The 15,362-nt window shown below is 37.5% G+C and overlaps 1 protein-coding gene and 1 long non-coding RNA gene across 4 annotated transcripts in view; one reads left to right on the top strand and one right to left on the bottom strand.

Annotated features, from left to right (window-relative positions):
* The window catches only part of ERP44 (endoplasmic reticulum protein 44), a 53,801-nt gene that overhangs the window by 7,861 nt on the left and 30,578 nt on the right, over positions 1–15,362 (bottom strand). For both annotated transcript variants that reach the window (XM_075084522.1, XM_075084521.1), the window contains exons 5-8: positions 9,213–9,397; positions 8,631–8,746; positions 4,339–4,396; positions 2,872–2,988 (exon numbers count right to left, since the gene is read on the bottom strand). In XM_075084522.1, the coding sequence (XP_074940623.1) occupies positions 2,872–2,988; positions 4,339–4,396; positions 8,631–8,746; positions 9,213–9,397 (476 nt within the window). The remainder of the gene's footprint in view (positions 1–2,871; positions 2,989–4,338; positions 4,397–8,630; positions 8,747–9,212; positions 9,398–15,362) is intronic.
* LOC142053217 (uncharacterized) lies at positions 5,808–12,579 on the top strand. 2 transcript variants are annotated; one of them, XR_012659134.1, is made up of 3 exons: positions 5,808–5,893; positions 10,675–10,736; positions 12,502–12,579. It is a non-coding gene; the product is annotated as an uncharacterized LOC142053217 (long non-coding RNA). The 2 variants fall into 2 exon arrangements; XR_012659135.1 differs by lacking the exon at positions 12,502–12,579 and adding an exon at positions 11,112–11,196.

Here is a 15,362-nt window from a genome sequence, read left to right as displayed (position 1 = left end):
TATTTAGTGCTCTTGACAAAATCCAAGCTTCCCAATCCATCCCTAAACCAACCAAGAACCCTATTTGCTCATTCTCATTTTTACACACATGAATTCAGCTGGGTCTCAGCCGCCTCTCCTATTACAGGATGAGCAAAGTCTATTTTGTACCACTACAGTCATGGTTCCATTTCCTCACTCGTTTCAGCAGGTACGTTTCCAGAGGGAAAATTCCCAAACAGAACTTAGTATTCTGGCTCTAAGCTCCCCTCTTGCTTGCAAGCAGCTAAAAGAACAGCCTCGGTTTCTATATCTGCATAAGGGTTTTAACTATATGTGGAGAGTTATATTTGCAAGATCAAGTAATCTCCAAGTAGGTAGTTAGGGACAGCTGGCTTGAAAGCCTTGCTAATTTTGGCCCTAATTGGTTTCTATGAAGCGCCTTCCTTTGCTTTTCTATTCTAGCTTTCAGCACATGTCTTACCGATCAGGACACAGCAAGCAGAACAATGATTTCATTTGCTTTGGACTGCTCCCTCAAAAGCTACTGCCTCGTTTGGCAGTGAGAATATAAATATTTTTTTTTCATTAGATCTGAGCTGCCCACATTACTCCTGTATGCCTTTGAGATACTTTCTACCCTTTCAATAACTTATAGTTCAGCACCATCATTAGACCACACCGTTCACTGGTTTCATACAAGGTAAAACTAAACAGACTTGTTACAGGTTAAACAGTCATTGATATCACTAATCCTAACATCTTTTTCTTGTCAGGCACAGGAACTCTCTCAAACGGACAGTCTTCTCAAGCAGAAGACCTTGCTTCAGAGTTCGATTACTATCTGTTGTCTGAAGTCACGATGGCGAACTCTGTTCAGATTGGGCATCTTCCTGGCTAGCCTGCCCATGACACCAGATAATGAAAACCTTAAGAAAGAAAATGAGGGAAAACCTTCCAGCAGTTTACAGAGGCTAATTTTGATTTTAAAACTGAATTCAAAGTAGAAATTTGTCTTTATCTTATTTATGTAGTATTCTAGTACCATAAACACAGCTTAACAGTCACAGCACTTCATATTTTTACCCTGTAATATTATGCAGTATGCATTAAGAGCCCATTTAAATACTATGCAATTTCAGCAGGGAGAAGTACGTCAATTTTGGCACATTTAAATTTGTTTGGGTACTGGCAGCACTGAAATTTTTAAACAAATGTTGCTAGGCAAAATGTCACATTGGAATCGTAAATATCTGCTTGAGTAAACAGGAATCAAGCTTTGAGAGAACAACCAGAAAAACCGTGACACAATGCGGTACAAGCTGACGGTGATGAACCTTGGCTTCTAAGACTCGGAAGCTAATTTCACCATGGGAAAAGTACACTGAAAATCTACCACACACTTCTAAACACGTTAACGTGTGGCGTCTTTTACATATTGAGTTGCAAATGAAGAATTAAGATTTGTTTAACTAACAGAACTTTCCAATAAAAGTTGGCAGGTCGACTAGAAGGTTGTACTTCAACTATTTTGTGCATCCCACCCTATCCCTCCCTCTGTCACATAACTTGACTTGTTGTGTGTGCCCAGAACAGCGGTGTTACATACACTGCAGATTCAGAATAAAAAAAAATAATTTAAAAAAATTGAGTATGCAAACAGAGAACAAATCATATGTCTGATTCTTTGGTTTCTAATCCAGTGTGGACTACATACTACAATTTGTTACAAACCTTAGAGATTCTAGCAGATGTGGTGGCTATGTACAAATACTACTTCTGAGATACTACAAACTTGCTAGTTTCCTACAGATTCCGCACCCCACCCGTTGATTCTTTTAAAAAAAAAATAAGGAGCTGGAAATAGACGACAGGGAGTAAATTACAAGAGAAAACAGAAAAGCATTGAAAGAAAATAAAGGATAATGAGAAGAAGAGATGTTTCAAAGCAACCCCCCCGATTTCCATCTTACAAATTACAGCTAAAAGAAACTCAAGGGAAGGAGCATATGAAGCTAAAAAGATTAGAAAGATACCAGTCCTTAAAACAGATTGACAAAAAAATTACATTGTTTTTATTACAATTCCCAGAAGATTGACAGTTACATAGATGGTCAGTCATTTAATGTGCTTATTTTTTAGATAATGATTTGGAAATGGTTAATACAGTAAGATTTTTCTACTGCTAGCTTTAACATTAATTTCAAAACTGATTATAACTAAAGGATAGCTCATAACCATTTCACTCTTTCAAACTGTCATGGACATGCTGACATGGATGATTTCTACCCTGAGTAGGAACACTTTTTCAAGGTCATAAGACACAAAAAGCACTGAAGTAACACATCTGGATCTTAAATCAACATTTAGTCATAACATCTGTATAAATAATATGTACTTTAGATGAATAATACAACCTACCCAAGGTGATACACACCCATACATACTTGAAGACACACACATTCTTACACATGCACATTCTTGGCATCCAAGTGTCCCACACTCCGCATATCACCAGACACTTATGTGACCCATATCCATGATTATAACCTCTTTCTTTGGCAGTGTACGAAACTACTCCAAATCTGCCTCCTTTGAACTTCAAAAGAAGGGCAGACGTGGTGCTTGAGGATACGGTTTAGTGGTGGACTTGGCAGTGATAGGTTAGCAGTTGGACCTGATGATCTTCAGGGTCTTTTCCAACCTTAACGATTCTATGATTCAAGTCTAACCAAAAAGCTCCAAAAGAATGAAAGCACATTACCTGACAGATATTTTCTGTGAAAAGCAAAGCATGCAGAAAGCTCTTCGGCATGGATTAAAGACCTTGAGACACACATTTTGGTTTTGAGAAAGAAACCCTGTAAGTAGAATAGGAGAAAAAATTCTTACCTCCCCATTTTCAAACGTAATTTCTCGAACTAGTGGTACACATTTATCTTGTGTCCATGCATAAATCAAATCAAAATTGGTTAGCGAGCCTAAATACACCATATCTGGAGCATTTTCCTGTTGAAGAAGATAGATATACTAGTTGAGAAGCAGTAAAAATCACATTGCTACATACAAAGATGATTACCTGCCAGACATAAAAGTAACAATATCCATATACATTTTGAAAGCCAGTCGTATACCAATATTCAACCCTTGTGCATGCAATGTTTCTTTTAACTATGTTACAAAAGTACAACAGGAAAATAAATATTATAGATGATCATTTATGTGGTCAACTCTACTTAAGAATAATTTAAAAGGTACTTTGCTTCCAAATCAGGGATGCTTCAAATAAAGGCTATTTAGCCTTCCATCAGGTTGAGAAACAGTATCTCCATGCCTGAAAAACCCATTTATATATAAAGTAAATGCAGATATTAAGCTTCATGTTGATAGTTACAAAGACTCACCAGAAAACCCCTCCCAACGTCTTACAGGATTTGAAACTGGTATTTTACTTTTGCTTTACCAAAGAGATATGAATAAATAATAGTTTTCCTTTATTTGCTAGTAGTTTTAACTCAGAATTCAGTGCTCTCATCTTTTAATGTAATTACAATTTTGGTTAACATGAAGTGAAGCATGACTTCACAAGCTGTGGCCATAATTAAGCTCACCTTAATTCAGAAACACCATATAAAGTTGGTAACCTAATAAGTTCTGTTTTCACAGAAAAAGGCTTGAACCTCCCTCCCCTCTTAGGTATTTTTAAAATTATTTCTGCTTTATAAGCAACTCTTTTCATATATTTGAGAAAGCAAATCTTCAGATATTAATGATCTTTCTAAAAAGTAGTTCTTGCAGATTTTCTTCTGTACTGATTTTTTCCTCAAGTAAAACTATGTTTATGAGAGTTTGTTAATATATAGTTAATTTTACTAATTCCTTTTTTTTTTTTTTTAAATGAAGGGAACAGCTCTTAGCTCTTGTGGGCTAAGACACACAAGACAGGCAAGTGACAGTCAGAAAAATCCTTAGTAATTGTCACTTGCTTTGAAAAACATGAAGTGCGCCAGCTGTTGAACTTCAGATTTTTTTTTTTTTTAAGACTTCTACAGAACACAAAGAATCTATACATCTGAGTATACTGTGTTTCTAAGAAAAAACCCACAAACACACATTTTTGGACACTGACATTTAAAGTGACAGATTCAGTTTTGTGCACTTAATTGGCAGCAAATGAGACTGCGATCTTTTTCACTGACTCAAACACTAGTTCCTATGACCCTACTTCTCACACTATTTAGCGATGAAGCAAAATTAAGATTTGAGATGCAGTAAGCATACTGAACGATCTGTAGTCTCCACTAGTTCATATTCACATGTAACAACAATAAGCAGAATAAAATACATAGTTACACTTACCCCTGGTGGCTTGTAGATTACATTGTCTCCGCTAAATCTCTCTGCTTTTGAAATAGCCCTACAACAAACCAACCAGTAAGCATGCCTTGGTACAGACAAAGTAACTGAGATACCAAAATCATATTTTAATTTGCTATCCTTTCTTTACTTCTTCCCCCCCCCTTCAAAATTTGAGAATTAAATTCCTTGATCTTCAAAGTAAACTGTAAAGTGACTCCACAGAAACTTGGCCTGGCTAGATGAGGGGGCATTACAGGAGTCAGCAAGATGTATCCTTAAGATTAGAAGAGTGGACTAAAGGCATCAAAGTGCAAGGGATGAACGCCGGTGCAATTGTGGATAAGGGACCATTAAAGAAAAATTATAATGAATTAATATAATCTAGTATATTTAAAACAAATTAATACCTTTTCTTAAGGAAGAAAAGGAGAGAAAGTTAGACTTGTTTGCATTTGTTCATCCTGTTCTGTTGTTTATACTAGAAATTTACATCTTATCTACCCTGATAAAGAAGGGCTTTGAGGTGCTCTATTGGCACAGGCAGTGAAAAAACGGATAGCAAATAAGCCCACACTGTCCATTTTACCCTCAAACCGGATCTAGAGAGCACAAGGCATAGCATGCAGTTTCTGACCACTGATAATATGGTATGTGTATACCTGGAGAACACACACAGTTCCTCCTCAGTATTCAGCTTACTATGTCACCTTAGTAAGTTCCTCCCCTGCCTCGAGTATTTTGTTGCTCGTCAATCCCAGTCACAAGAGCACCTGAAAGCTGCTAGCTTGTACCCCCAAAATTATCACCGCTTATTCTAGCAAATAGGGTCATCTATGCATCCAACACAGGACACAGGAAAGAAAGCTCTCCACGAAAACAAGCCCTTTCCCCACCTTCAGACATTAAAAGAGGCTGCCTCTCTTCTCCTCTCCCATGCCTTGCTGTTCCAATGTAACTCATGATGGCAAGACAGAACTGACTGGCTGCCTTTGCCACCAAAAGACTAAAATGAACAACTTATTTCTTTTTCCTTTCAGCAGAGGCTAAAAAGAAAGAATGTCAGCCTCTGCGAAACATTAGCTAAGCGTTCCAGCCTCTCCAATTATAGCATCTTTTCCATGGACTAATATAAGCATTGGTGAAGACTGATCAAGACATGTAAGGAGGAGGAAAAGAAGAGAAGTAAAAATGGCTCAATTTATCTCACTGCAAGATGAGGTCTGAACAATTTGGGGGGGGGGGGGGGGAAGATATAACAAGGTTTAACTAGAAGTACCTATGTTTTATTTAATTAATTTGATCCAATTATCCTTTCCTTATCACATACAGAAGACATCTTGCCTAGCACGTTACACCTATCAGGATTTGTACCAGCTTAGGGATTTGTAATTTAAAATGCATTTTTCTATTCCAGACATGATGACTGCTCCCATAATGTGAAATTAGGCTTCTTTGTAGCCATCATCAATGGGATAAACCACTCACATCCCAAACAATCCTTCACTGAATAAGAAGAAAGTGAAGACAAAGAAGCCACCTGCCCAATCATTGCTTGGTAAACTGATAATAATCTATAATGAAATATGTGCCTTAGGGTAAGGTTGCAGTGGAACCCAAAAGGCCTTCTTCTGTGTTATTCCACTTCAGTAAGTGCAGTTGTGACTGATTTATTTCAGACAAGCCAAATAAATTGGGGACATGATGTGAAAATCCCAAAACCTGAAGATACACCTTTTAAAAACAACTACCAAAATGGAAATGCTTCAGTTTGTGTTTTGTCTTTTCTTGAAGCAGTGAAAGTGAACCTCATGGAACCATACAACATCCCCCCCCCTCCATTTGGTTGCTAACATAAAGTTAAAACACTTAGATTCATCACTCTCTTCTGTTAATTTTCTAGAGTTCATCATAGCCTTTTAAGACAAAAGTATTTTTTTGTCCATTTATTTTAGTTTTCTGCATTCAGCTTCCTATGCTATGGCTCAATGGCACATGGCCATTCTCTTCCATGTCTACAAATATTTCAGGTTTATCCCTCTCTAGTTCTACTTCCCAAATCTACCTCTAATAGCTCTTCAACAGTACCCCTCCTTTCTCCTGTTTACCACTCTTCTCTCATTAATCTTGCTCTGTGGTCACCTCAGATCTTAAGAGCTGCAAGGATCAGTTGATTTAAGAATAGTTTTAAGCATCAAGATGATCTGCAACTAAGTATCATTAATACAGTTTAAAAATCAGCTATTACAACTCATTACACATTACCATATACCTTCCAAATCATATACCTGTTCAACTCTGTCCATAGCAAAAGCAAAAATCCCTCCAAGAGGCTATTAGGATGCTCAGTCAGAAGAGTTCAACTGCTCAGGGCCAGCTCCCCATGAAATATTTTGCTATATATAATCTGAATAGAAAACACTGTTACATAGCCAGTATCTCCCTCAGAAGTCTTTTCACACATAATATGATAGGAAGCCACTCAAGGCTACTGCTCTCAGAGGTGAAAACATTTAGCTTCTAGGATTACTGTCTGGAAGGCTGCACTTCAAAACACTAACAGTTCCAGGCTAGAAAGGTAACAGGAGTCTGGAGAAGGGAATAACAGCAAGCCTGCTGTGCAATCTGTAGTTACATAGCCAGGTTACAAATAAACTGATCTGTTCCATTATGTTTTCTTATTGCTTATATCTAAAGAATAAAAGAGAAAAAATTAAAAACCCCTAATAACTACTTCAAGAATGGCGTCCAACAACCAAATGCTAACACTGAGTGGTGGGAGACTATTTCTCATTATACGAAGTTGACAAACAGCAAACCAAAGATGAACAGACTCAAACAACAGGAGGGAGAATCTTGAAAGTATTTTTTTCTTACTATTGATTTTTAAGAAGGCATCCCTGGAAAGAGTGAGAAGTCATATGAGGGGGTGAAAAATTCAAATAATTACTCACACTGTCTGCCCTGAGAACAAGCATGGATGCGCTTATCAGAAAACATTTGAGATAACGGCCACTCTCTGGGGATAAGACTGACTGACAGACCACAGATTTACATGATTTGATTATTCTCTCATGGCCAAGGCTGCTTACACTGTCATAGGATACCTAAACGGGGACCCAAAGGAAAGGAAAGCCATGCGTACTCCTGCACATTACTAATATTCTCCTCAACCCCAGGACTTTTTTTTGGAAACATATTGGAAAAGGCATCAGTGACTGACAACAAATTTTGTTCAAACAGATGAAACATTTTCTACCTTGATACATCCTCTCAGTTTCTCTGCTATTCTTCACAACACCCAATTCTAAAAACTCCTAGGGCAACCGCGTATGGTACTGAAACTAGTATAACCCATGCAAATTCCTCATCTTGCGACTGTGGGTAGACTATAAACCACTGCATTGACACTAAAGCCCAATCACTTTAAACTGGTTGGTGCTGGCACATTAAATACTACAGAAAGAATCTACAATTGCATTTTATCATCCTACATAAAAGGGAGTCTCTCACTCCCAATTTAGTCTTCTTCCTTCAGTGAAGATCTTTTAATTTTTTTAAATATTGCTGTAAATCTGTATAGCAATGAGAAATTTGAGTATCTGTAGGTAGTTCTTCTAGACCTACACTACATAGCTCATCAATGCAACTGCCCTTCTAAACTGTTACCGTGTGTAGTGGTATAGAACTCACATTATACAGACCCAGGCACAGAAATCAGGCATTTTGGAACAAGGTACTCTCCCCTGACATTTAGAGGAAACAAGCAACTACTCAATTATTCTTTAGAGAAAAAAAAGGAAGGATAAACACCTACAAAAAGGAAAAAAATCTCTATAAAACTGGTCATATTTTAAAGAAAAAATAAAGATATTGCAAAAAAAGTTAGTCTGCAAAGCTGATAAAATTTTTGCCAAAAATTTTTCGCCAAAAATTTTTCGAACTCTTCCTGCCTTGTTCCCCTCTCCCTCCAAAGCAGCAGGTTTGAGACACAACTGTCTAGCATCCCCCACTAAAAACTACCCAATTACATTTAAGCTATAATGACAAGGAGTTAAAAAAAAAAAGAAAGGCAAAAATCACAGTTGGATTTCACAGCAAACATTCAAGCTAAGAGGAGTTGTCTCCACCCTCCTCCTATCCTTCTCTCAGTGTTTTTATCTGTTGAGGTCTAGTCTCTTCAGTTATACCACACTGAAAGTATTAAAGAAGTCATCCATTCAATTAAATGATGTACAACTCATTAACATAATTTCAATAATGAAGTCATGCAATCAACAAATTTTAAAGCTTACCCAAAGGCAGACAGGAATACACAATCATCATGCAAAATATTCGCTACTCTTTCAAAGGTTCTGTAATTGTCAGAGTCCTTTTGCTCAAAGTATCCAACAATATTTCTTCTGCTGCGCTGTAAAAACAAAGGTTAAATTATAAGTTACTTCAAATTGTCAAAAACTACCATTACTCCCTAAGGATATTAAATTCAGAGGTGCCATTCAACAGTCAATAACATTGCAGAAGTTGCTTCTTTTCTGCCTTTTCAATACTGAGAAGCATCCTTGTGAATATTTTCCCAGTGAGGAATATTAGAAGTATTTCATCAAATACAACATATTATTCTTTTGAAATGAATAAAAAGTAAAATAAGTAATTTGGTAGTGGAGTAGTTGTAACAAAATGAATGCAGTTGAAAGTGATTATATAGGAATAATTTGTAATACTGGAAATGATCCAGTTTTCCACTCAGTTTAAAAAAAGCACTTAAAACATTTCTCAATGGAAAAAGTAAATCTGTACTACAAATACATTATGCTTCACCAGTCCAACATTAAAAAAATATATATATTTAGAAGGAATAAAATTGAAATACTTACATCAAGAGAACTAATTTCTTCTAAATCCTGGACCTCCCGAATAGGGTTACTCTTCTGCTGCCTGATATAATCTGCTATTGCTGTCACAGATCTCTGGCCCCTGTATTCTCTCTTCATCATCATTCCATTCCGGAAAAGTTTCAGAGTTGGGTATTTGCTTATCCTGTATCGCTGAGCTATATCCGCTATAAAGAAATTAAGAAAATAAAACCCAAACTCTACAAATACAGAAATACACTGAAACAGGGTATCTTATACACGTATATGTGTGCATAAGTGGAATCTCTGAACCAGTAGTTCCACATCTTTAAACATGAACTAAAAAAACCCCAAAACCAAAACAAACCCCAAACCAACCCCAAACACCACTACAGGGAAGAGAATGGATAGCAGCTCTCCAGCTCTCACATGTAGTGACCTTCATAAAGAAATCATGTCCAAAATCTGGGGTAAGTAAAGACTCAACTTGGTCATTTAGCACACTCCTACAAACAACTAGGAAAGCCAATTTAAGAGTGTAATAAGAACATGAGAATCTTAAAAGCTTGCCAAATCTCAGCTAATTAATCCACAAAAGTTTTAATAAAATAATCGCCTATTTTTCTTTAAACTCACTATGATTTTTACTCAATTAGTGCTGGAAATATAATTGTCATGTCTTAAATTTTAGAGAACATGAACTGTGCAAAGTATTTCTTTAAGTCTATGAAGGCCAGAAGACTGCACTTGCAGTTCTGAGCTGCTCAGGTTTTGAACACACACAAAAATTTCAGGTTTCAAAATTAAGGCAAACACTTCTCTGGTCAACCAGCATCAGCATTCCCTTCAGACAGTTCTTCAGTCACATCTATACATGCAGCCCAGCTTTCTTCTAGACTTGGACCACACAGAGCTTCATACAACAAGGTAACACGTATTTGCGTTCATCTAGCGTAAGAGTACTAGCTATTTTCACCTTTATGTAACAGGCCAGTTATTTAACTCCAAGTTATTTATTCATGAGACTTATAAGTGTAAAAGAATAAAAAAATGGAAAGAGATTTTACAGGAAAATAAGAGCAGCAAAGAAAAAAGCCGAGCACAAGCAGTAAAGCCCAGTTTCCCATGAATGTGCATCCTGTGCCCCATATCTCAAATCACTAAGGCAATAATCCAGTTCTTCACTATGCACCACCAGAGTATTTCAAGTGTCCCTTTGTCCCTCTACCACTTTGGTTAATCACTGGGACACAGCAAGTTACAACAGGTATTGCATCTAGTTCCCTGTTACACATGGATGGGGAAACTTACACGTAACCAGGAAGTGGCTCATGAGACATTGAACACAATCCATCAGCCTTGAGTTTTTACAGCAACATTTACTACAGTGCAGAAATTGGTTTTGTGCATCTCCAATATCCAGCAACTGCTTCAGTCCAAGTTTTTAAATACCTAATAGCTTTGAATTTCTTCTCTCTTTCAGATGTGGTTGAAGTTCAGCAAAAAAGCTTCGAGGAATTTTTGAGGAAGGACTGGAGAAGCAAGGTAACCAGATACACTTTGGATTCTTAGGAAAACAAGACTAAAACCAAACAATGGAGACAAAGCATGTAATGCCAAATAGATTTCTGCAAGCATTTTCCTTTTGCTTTGTTTAATTATACCCTCCTGTTCACTCTTCCCTGAGAAATATATCTAGAAACAAAAAAAAAAATCTCACAGTCCCTGTGAAAACTGGGTGCCTTCTATTACAGGGTGGGATGCAGTTCACCTAAATTTCAATCACATCTGTACTTAAATGCAAATAAATCCCCAAATATGAGCAGTCTGCCCACTTTCCAGAGCTGCTTAATCCTTTGACGTGACTCATTCCAGTCAACCACACCCACCCCGCTTCCTCTTCTCCCTTTCTCTCTCAAGGAAAGGGAGAATCTGTGAACTTCAGTGGACCCATTCAGCCTTTGGAGACAGAGGAGTTTCATCCAGCCAACAGAGTGAGGAAGGCATTGAGAGTGAGGGCTGAATGCATGTCCTGTTACTTTTCACTGACTCCTTAGAAGTCAAAGGGTACACTTCAGGTGACCTGGATTGGCCCATAGCAGGAATGCAACCAAATGAGGGCCCATCGGTGTATCTGGCACAGTACCGAGACACTTAAAACTAATCCTTTCCAACAAGAATGCCTTTTATTCTCAATTACATATTTACCTCTAAGCAGGTTTGCTTTCTGTCTTACACTTACTCTTTTTTAAAGCAAATGGAGACAGAAGTCCTGCAAAAACTACTATTTAGAAGCAGTTGCTGTGACCAAACTGCTGAAGCTGAGCAGCTAACATACATCTCGCCTGCAAACCAAAATCAAAACTCTGTGCAACTAGAAATAAGTCAGTGCCCTGTGGAACTCTGCCTGTAACTGTTCTCCAGCACATAAAGCTCTCTACCCCTTTTGAACTTTTAAAAGATAAAAATAATTAGTTCCCTGCTGTCTGGAGAGGACTCAGTGAAAAAAAACCCTACATACAACCCCAGTAGTTTTAATTCCTGTTAAAAAGCCATTAAACTCTTGCAGCTACAATCTTTGCAGCAGCTATGCAACTTAAACTAGTCCGTGTTTTGTTTTCAGTTCTTGGACAAAGGAATAAGAACCGTGTCTACTTCACAAAAACATTCTTTAACATCCCACAAACCAGTATGCTTAAAAGCTTCACCAGCTAAACCCAGGCCCTAACAAGCTTTGTATCACTATAAAATATTACAGAATTCAGCCTATCAGCTTTGACTAAGAAAGGATTTGACCTGTTTCTTAATTATCCCAGAGAAGTTTCTTAATGCACTAATTGCAGTTAAAATTAAGGGTAAGACATTTTATGCCCTCAATTCAGAGTTCTTTTATTTCAAACTAATACATATTTCTCAAGGGAAGATGCCAATATATTCAACATTAAAGAGTGACAGCATTTTAAAGGAAGAAAAAGGTATTGATCTAATACTTGTTAAAGTACCCAAGAGCTGCTTACAAGAAGGTGGCAAGTACAGCAGTGGAGGATTCACTTTATATTTGTTCAGTGTCAGCAAACCAAGCATTTGCTGCCCTTCTCTCCTGTTGACAGAAGGACCTTTGGTCTGATGGTACGTCAGCCTATCAAAACTCGACCAGGGTCTAATAGAGACAAGGAGCACTACATATCACGGTTTCGCAGAAGCACTCAGAGTAAAGATCATTACTGTTACAGAACTGCACAGGAAGAGTACTCCAAAACTACACTTGTGTCTCTCAACACTGACTTTTTCGTTCATATTATTTCCACAGATATAAGAGGATGCACACATTGCAGAATAGCCATTCAGGGGGTCTTCAAGGTTTCTCTGAGATGGAGGTTTCAGTCCCTAGGGATATGAATCTTCATCAAGTGCTGAAGTTGCATAAAAAAAATTAATGGTAATAAAATGCCCACTGTCAAGACCGAATTCAAACATTGTTTCACAAGTCAGAACTTGCATGCTCTTTACAAATTACATTCAGATTCCATGAACACTGGTATTTGAACTAACACAGACAGATGATGGTCCTACACAAGTAAGTATTTGAAAACCATCTTTTCACAAAATATAAAATGCAAGTACATGAAAAACTGTTTGAACTCATTCAAAAGTCAAACAGAGTAAACCTTAAATGCTTCATTAAACCCTGGCATTTGATACAGGTAGAGTTAGCATAAGCAGAGCCACCACAAAATTATATTCCTTTTAAAATTGGAAATACACAATGCAAATACACGGAATATTGTTTGAATTCATTCATAGATTGCATTAGTTATAGTAAATCTTAAATTAAGTTTAAAAATATTTCCATACATTCTCACTCTCTATTTTCTGATGAAAAAAGGTATTTGAAACAGATAAGGGTAACCTACCTAAGGAAATAGGAGAAAAAAAAAAGTCTCTCAGCTACGACTTCACATTTTCGTCAGATACTAAGGTACCTTGAGTTTGTATTTTGCCCACTAAATCATTAAATCACAAGCCTAGTATCTATACCAGCAGAATGTTTTCACACTAGTTATGATAGGATGCTACCAACATACTTGATCTTCTTTCACCTTCTACTAACCAGAAATTTCAAGTAGAGCTCCAATAACTGTTAAATTCAGACTATTCTCTCTTCCCTGTTTTGTGGGTGTATCTGTTGGTATACAACCATTTCTAAACTGCCCAGACTATTTCCTACTATTCATTCCACTCACTCCAACCGGAATGTCTTTACACTTACTCAGTTCTCTTCATAGATGCACTGTATTGATTCTTCTCCTGAACTACTGATGAGAAAGCAAAGCTGCCTCCTACAATAGGGATGAGAGAGTAGCTTTTATTGTTGTTTTGAAAGAAACTTATATGAAGCCTGACATTTACACCCATGTTTTCCAAGACAGTCTCCCACATTGTCTTTAGATTCTCCAAGAAAATGTGCTTTATGATCCATACCTTTATCACATCTCTTGCACTGTCAGCCATTTCTCTGTTATCTGAACCTCATGTGTTCCTCTACTCAAAGGAATGCTGAAACCCATTTTGGGGGGCATGTCAGGCTTTTCATGTGGTGCTTACACACATTGCCTAATCATAGAATCATTAAGGTTGGAAAAGACCTCTAGGATCATCAAGTCCAACTGTCAATCCAACAATACCATGTCTCCCAAATCATGCCCTCGAGTGCCATGTCAAGCAAGCACAGAGCCTGTGACTTGATTCCCAGAATGCTTCAGACTTCATTGCTCTAGGTTAACACCACAACACACTGTCCAAAGAGTTCAGCTAGTGTATCAGATTGTGTCCTTAAGAATCTCAAGTCCACTGTCACTAAATTAAAATTAAATGTACGGTGAAGAATATGTTGACAAACTGCATCAAGATATACCACACTGAAGTAGGCTCCCACCCACAATGTAGCTAAGAAGGTCCTTCCCACTGAAGGACCAGCAATATTTACAAGGGTCAGGGTATCAACCCACCATTAACTTGGTCCACTGTCTTAGTCTTCCAGGGTCGTAATTCATACCACCACCAAACAAACATTTAGATTTTAAGTCTACAGGACTGGCTCTCAAAAAACACATCTACTAGTGTTTAAACAATACTGATAATTATCCTAAATGTCCGCTTCAAAATATAAGGCACCACCTGAAGCAATTCACATGCCAAACAGAGGACTACAACAGCCTGCAAAATTATGAGTTTCCATAACTCAAATCTCAAAAATAATTTCTGAAAATACTGATAGTGCCCCTTTTTAAGGAAGGTATTCATGTTGTCTGAGGAAGAGCTAGCACAAACCCAAGCTACTGCATTTCCTAATTTTGTTTTTACATTATGGTTATAAGAGTTGCATAGCTATATATAGATCTAGTAAATTCAAGATGTGTATATACACACACACGTGTGTGTGTATATATACATATATCTTATATACATACACATGTGTATACATACCTATCTTGAGTTTACTGGATCCAACGCTATTCTTTTGTCAAATCATCTTAACCCTTCCTCACCCTTATGCAATACCTTCCATCTCAAAGGTAACACATTTCTTCAGCTGTACATGGGAAGCTGGGACTACCAAATGAGTATTCTGTTTGCTCACTTGAAATCAGCCACATCTTTTGATGTCCCTCAGGCAACCTGCCAGGGCATACCACAGATGAGAAATGAAATCTGTCTTGGATAGGTGCCTTTCTTTATTATGCCTCAAGCTTTTTTCCTCTCAAGTTCACTTAAAAAGGGCTTTTGCCTCCTACTTTCCTACATAGAGCATACATTCACCTTAAGTATTTTATGATACAGCATTACATCTCTGCAGTTGAACTACTCCTTTTGTGACACTTGCACACCATCATAAGACCTGAGAATATTCATAGGAAGTAGAATTAGAAAGGAACTTCGGACACGACCTAAACTAGTCATCCTACCCCAATGACTGTGATACTGGCAACTTGCATGTTGGACCAAAACAGCTACAAGAAAAGCAGTCAGTGTTCTACCTCAAACTTGGCTACTAAGAAGCTGGGACACAGCAAATCTAGACCACCACCTGCTGCAAAAGAGCATTCGTAACAGCCGAGCCTGCTCTTAGTACTGCCTCACCAGTAGGCATCCCATAACCTTTTCTGACAG

Source organism: Phalacrocorax aristotelis, chromosome 2 (assembly GCF_949628215.1).
Source record: "Phalacrocorax aristotelis chromosome 2, bGulAri2.1, whole genome shotgun sequence".
Lineage (NCBI taxonomy): Eukaryota > Metazoa > Chordata > Aves > Suliformes > Phalacrocoracidae > Phalacrocorax > Phalacrocorax aristotelis.
The sequence above is the reverse complement of the archived record's forward strand: the minus strand, read 5'-3'. Positions and strand labels throughout refer to the sequence as shown.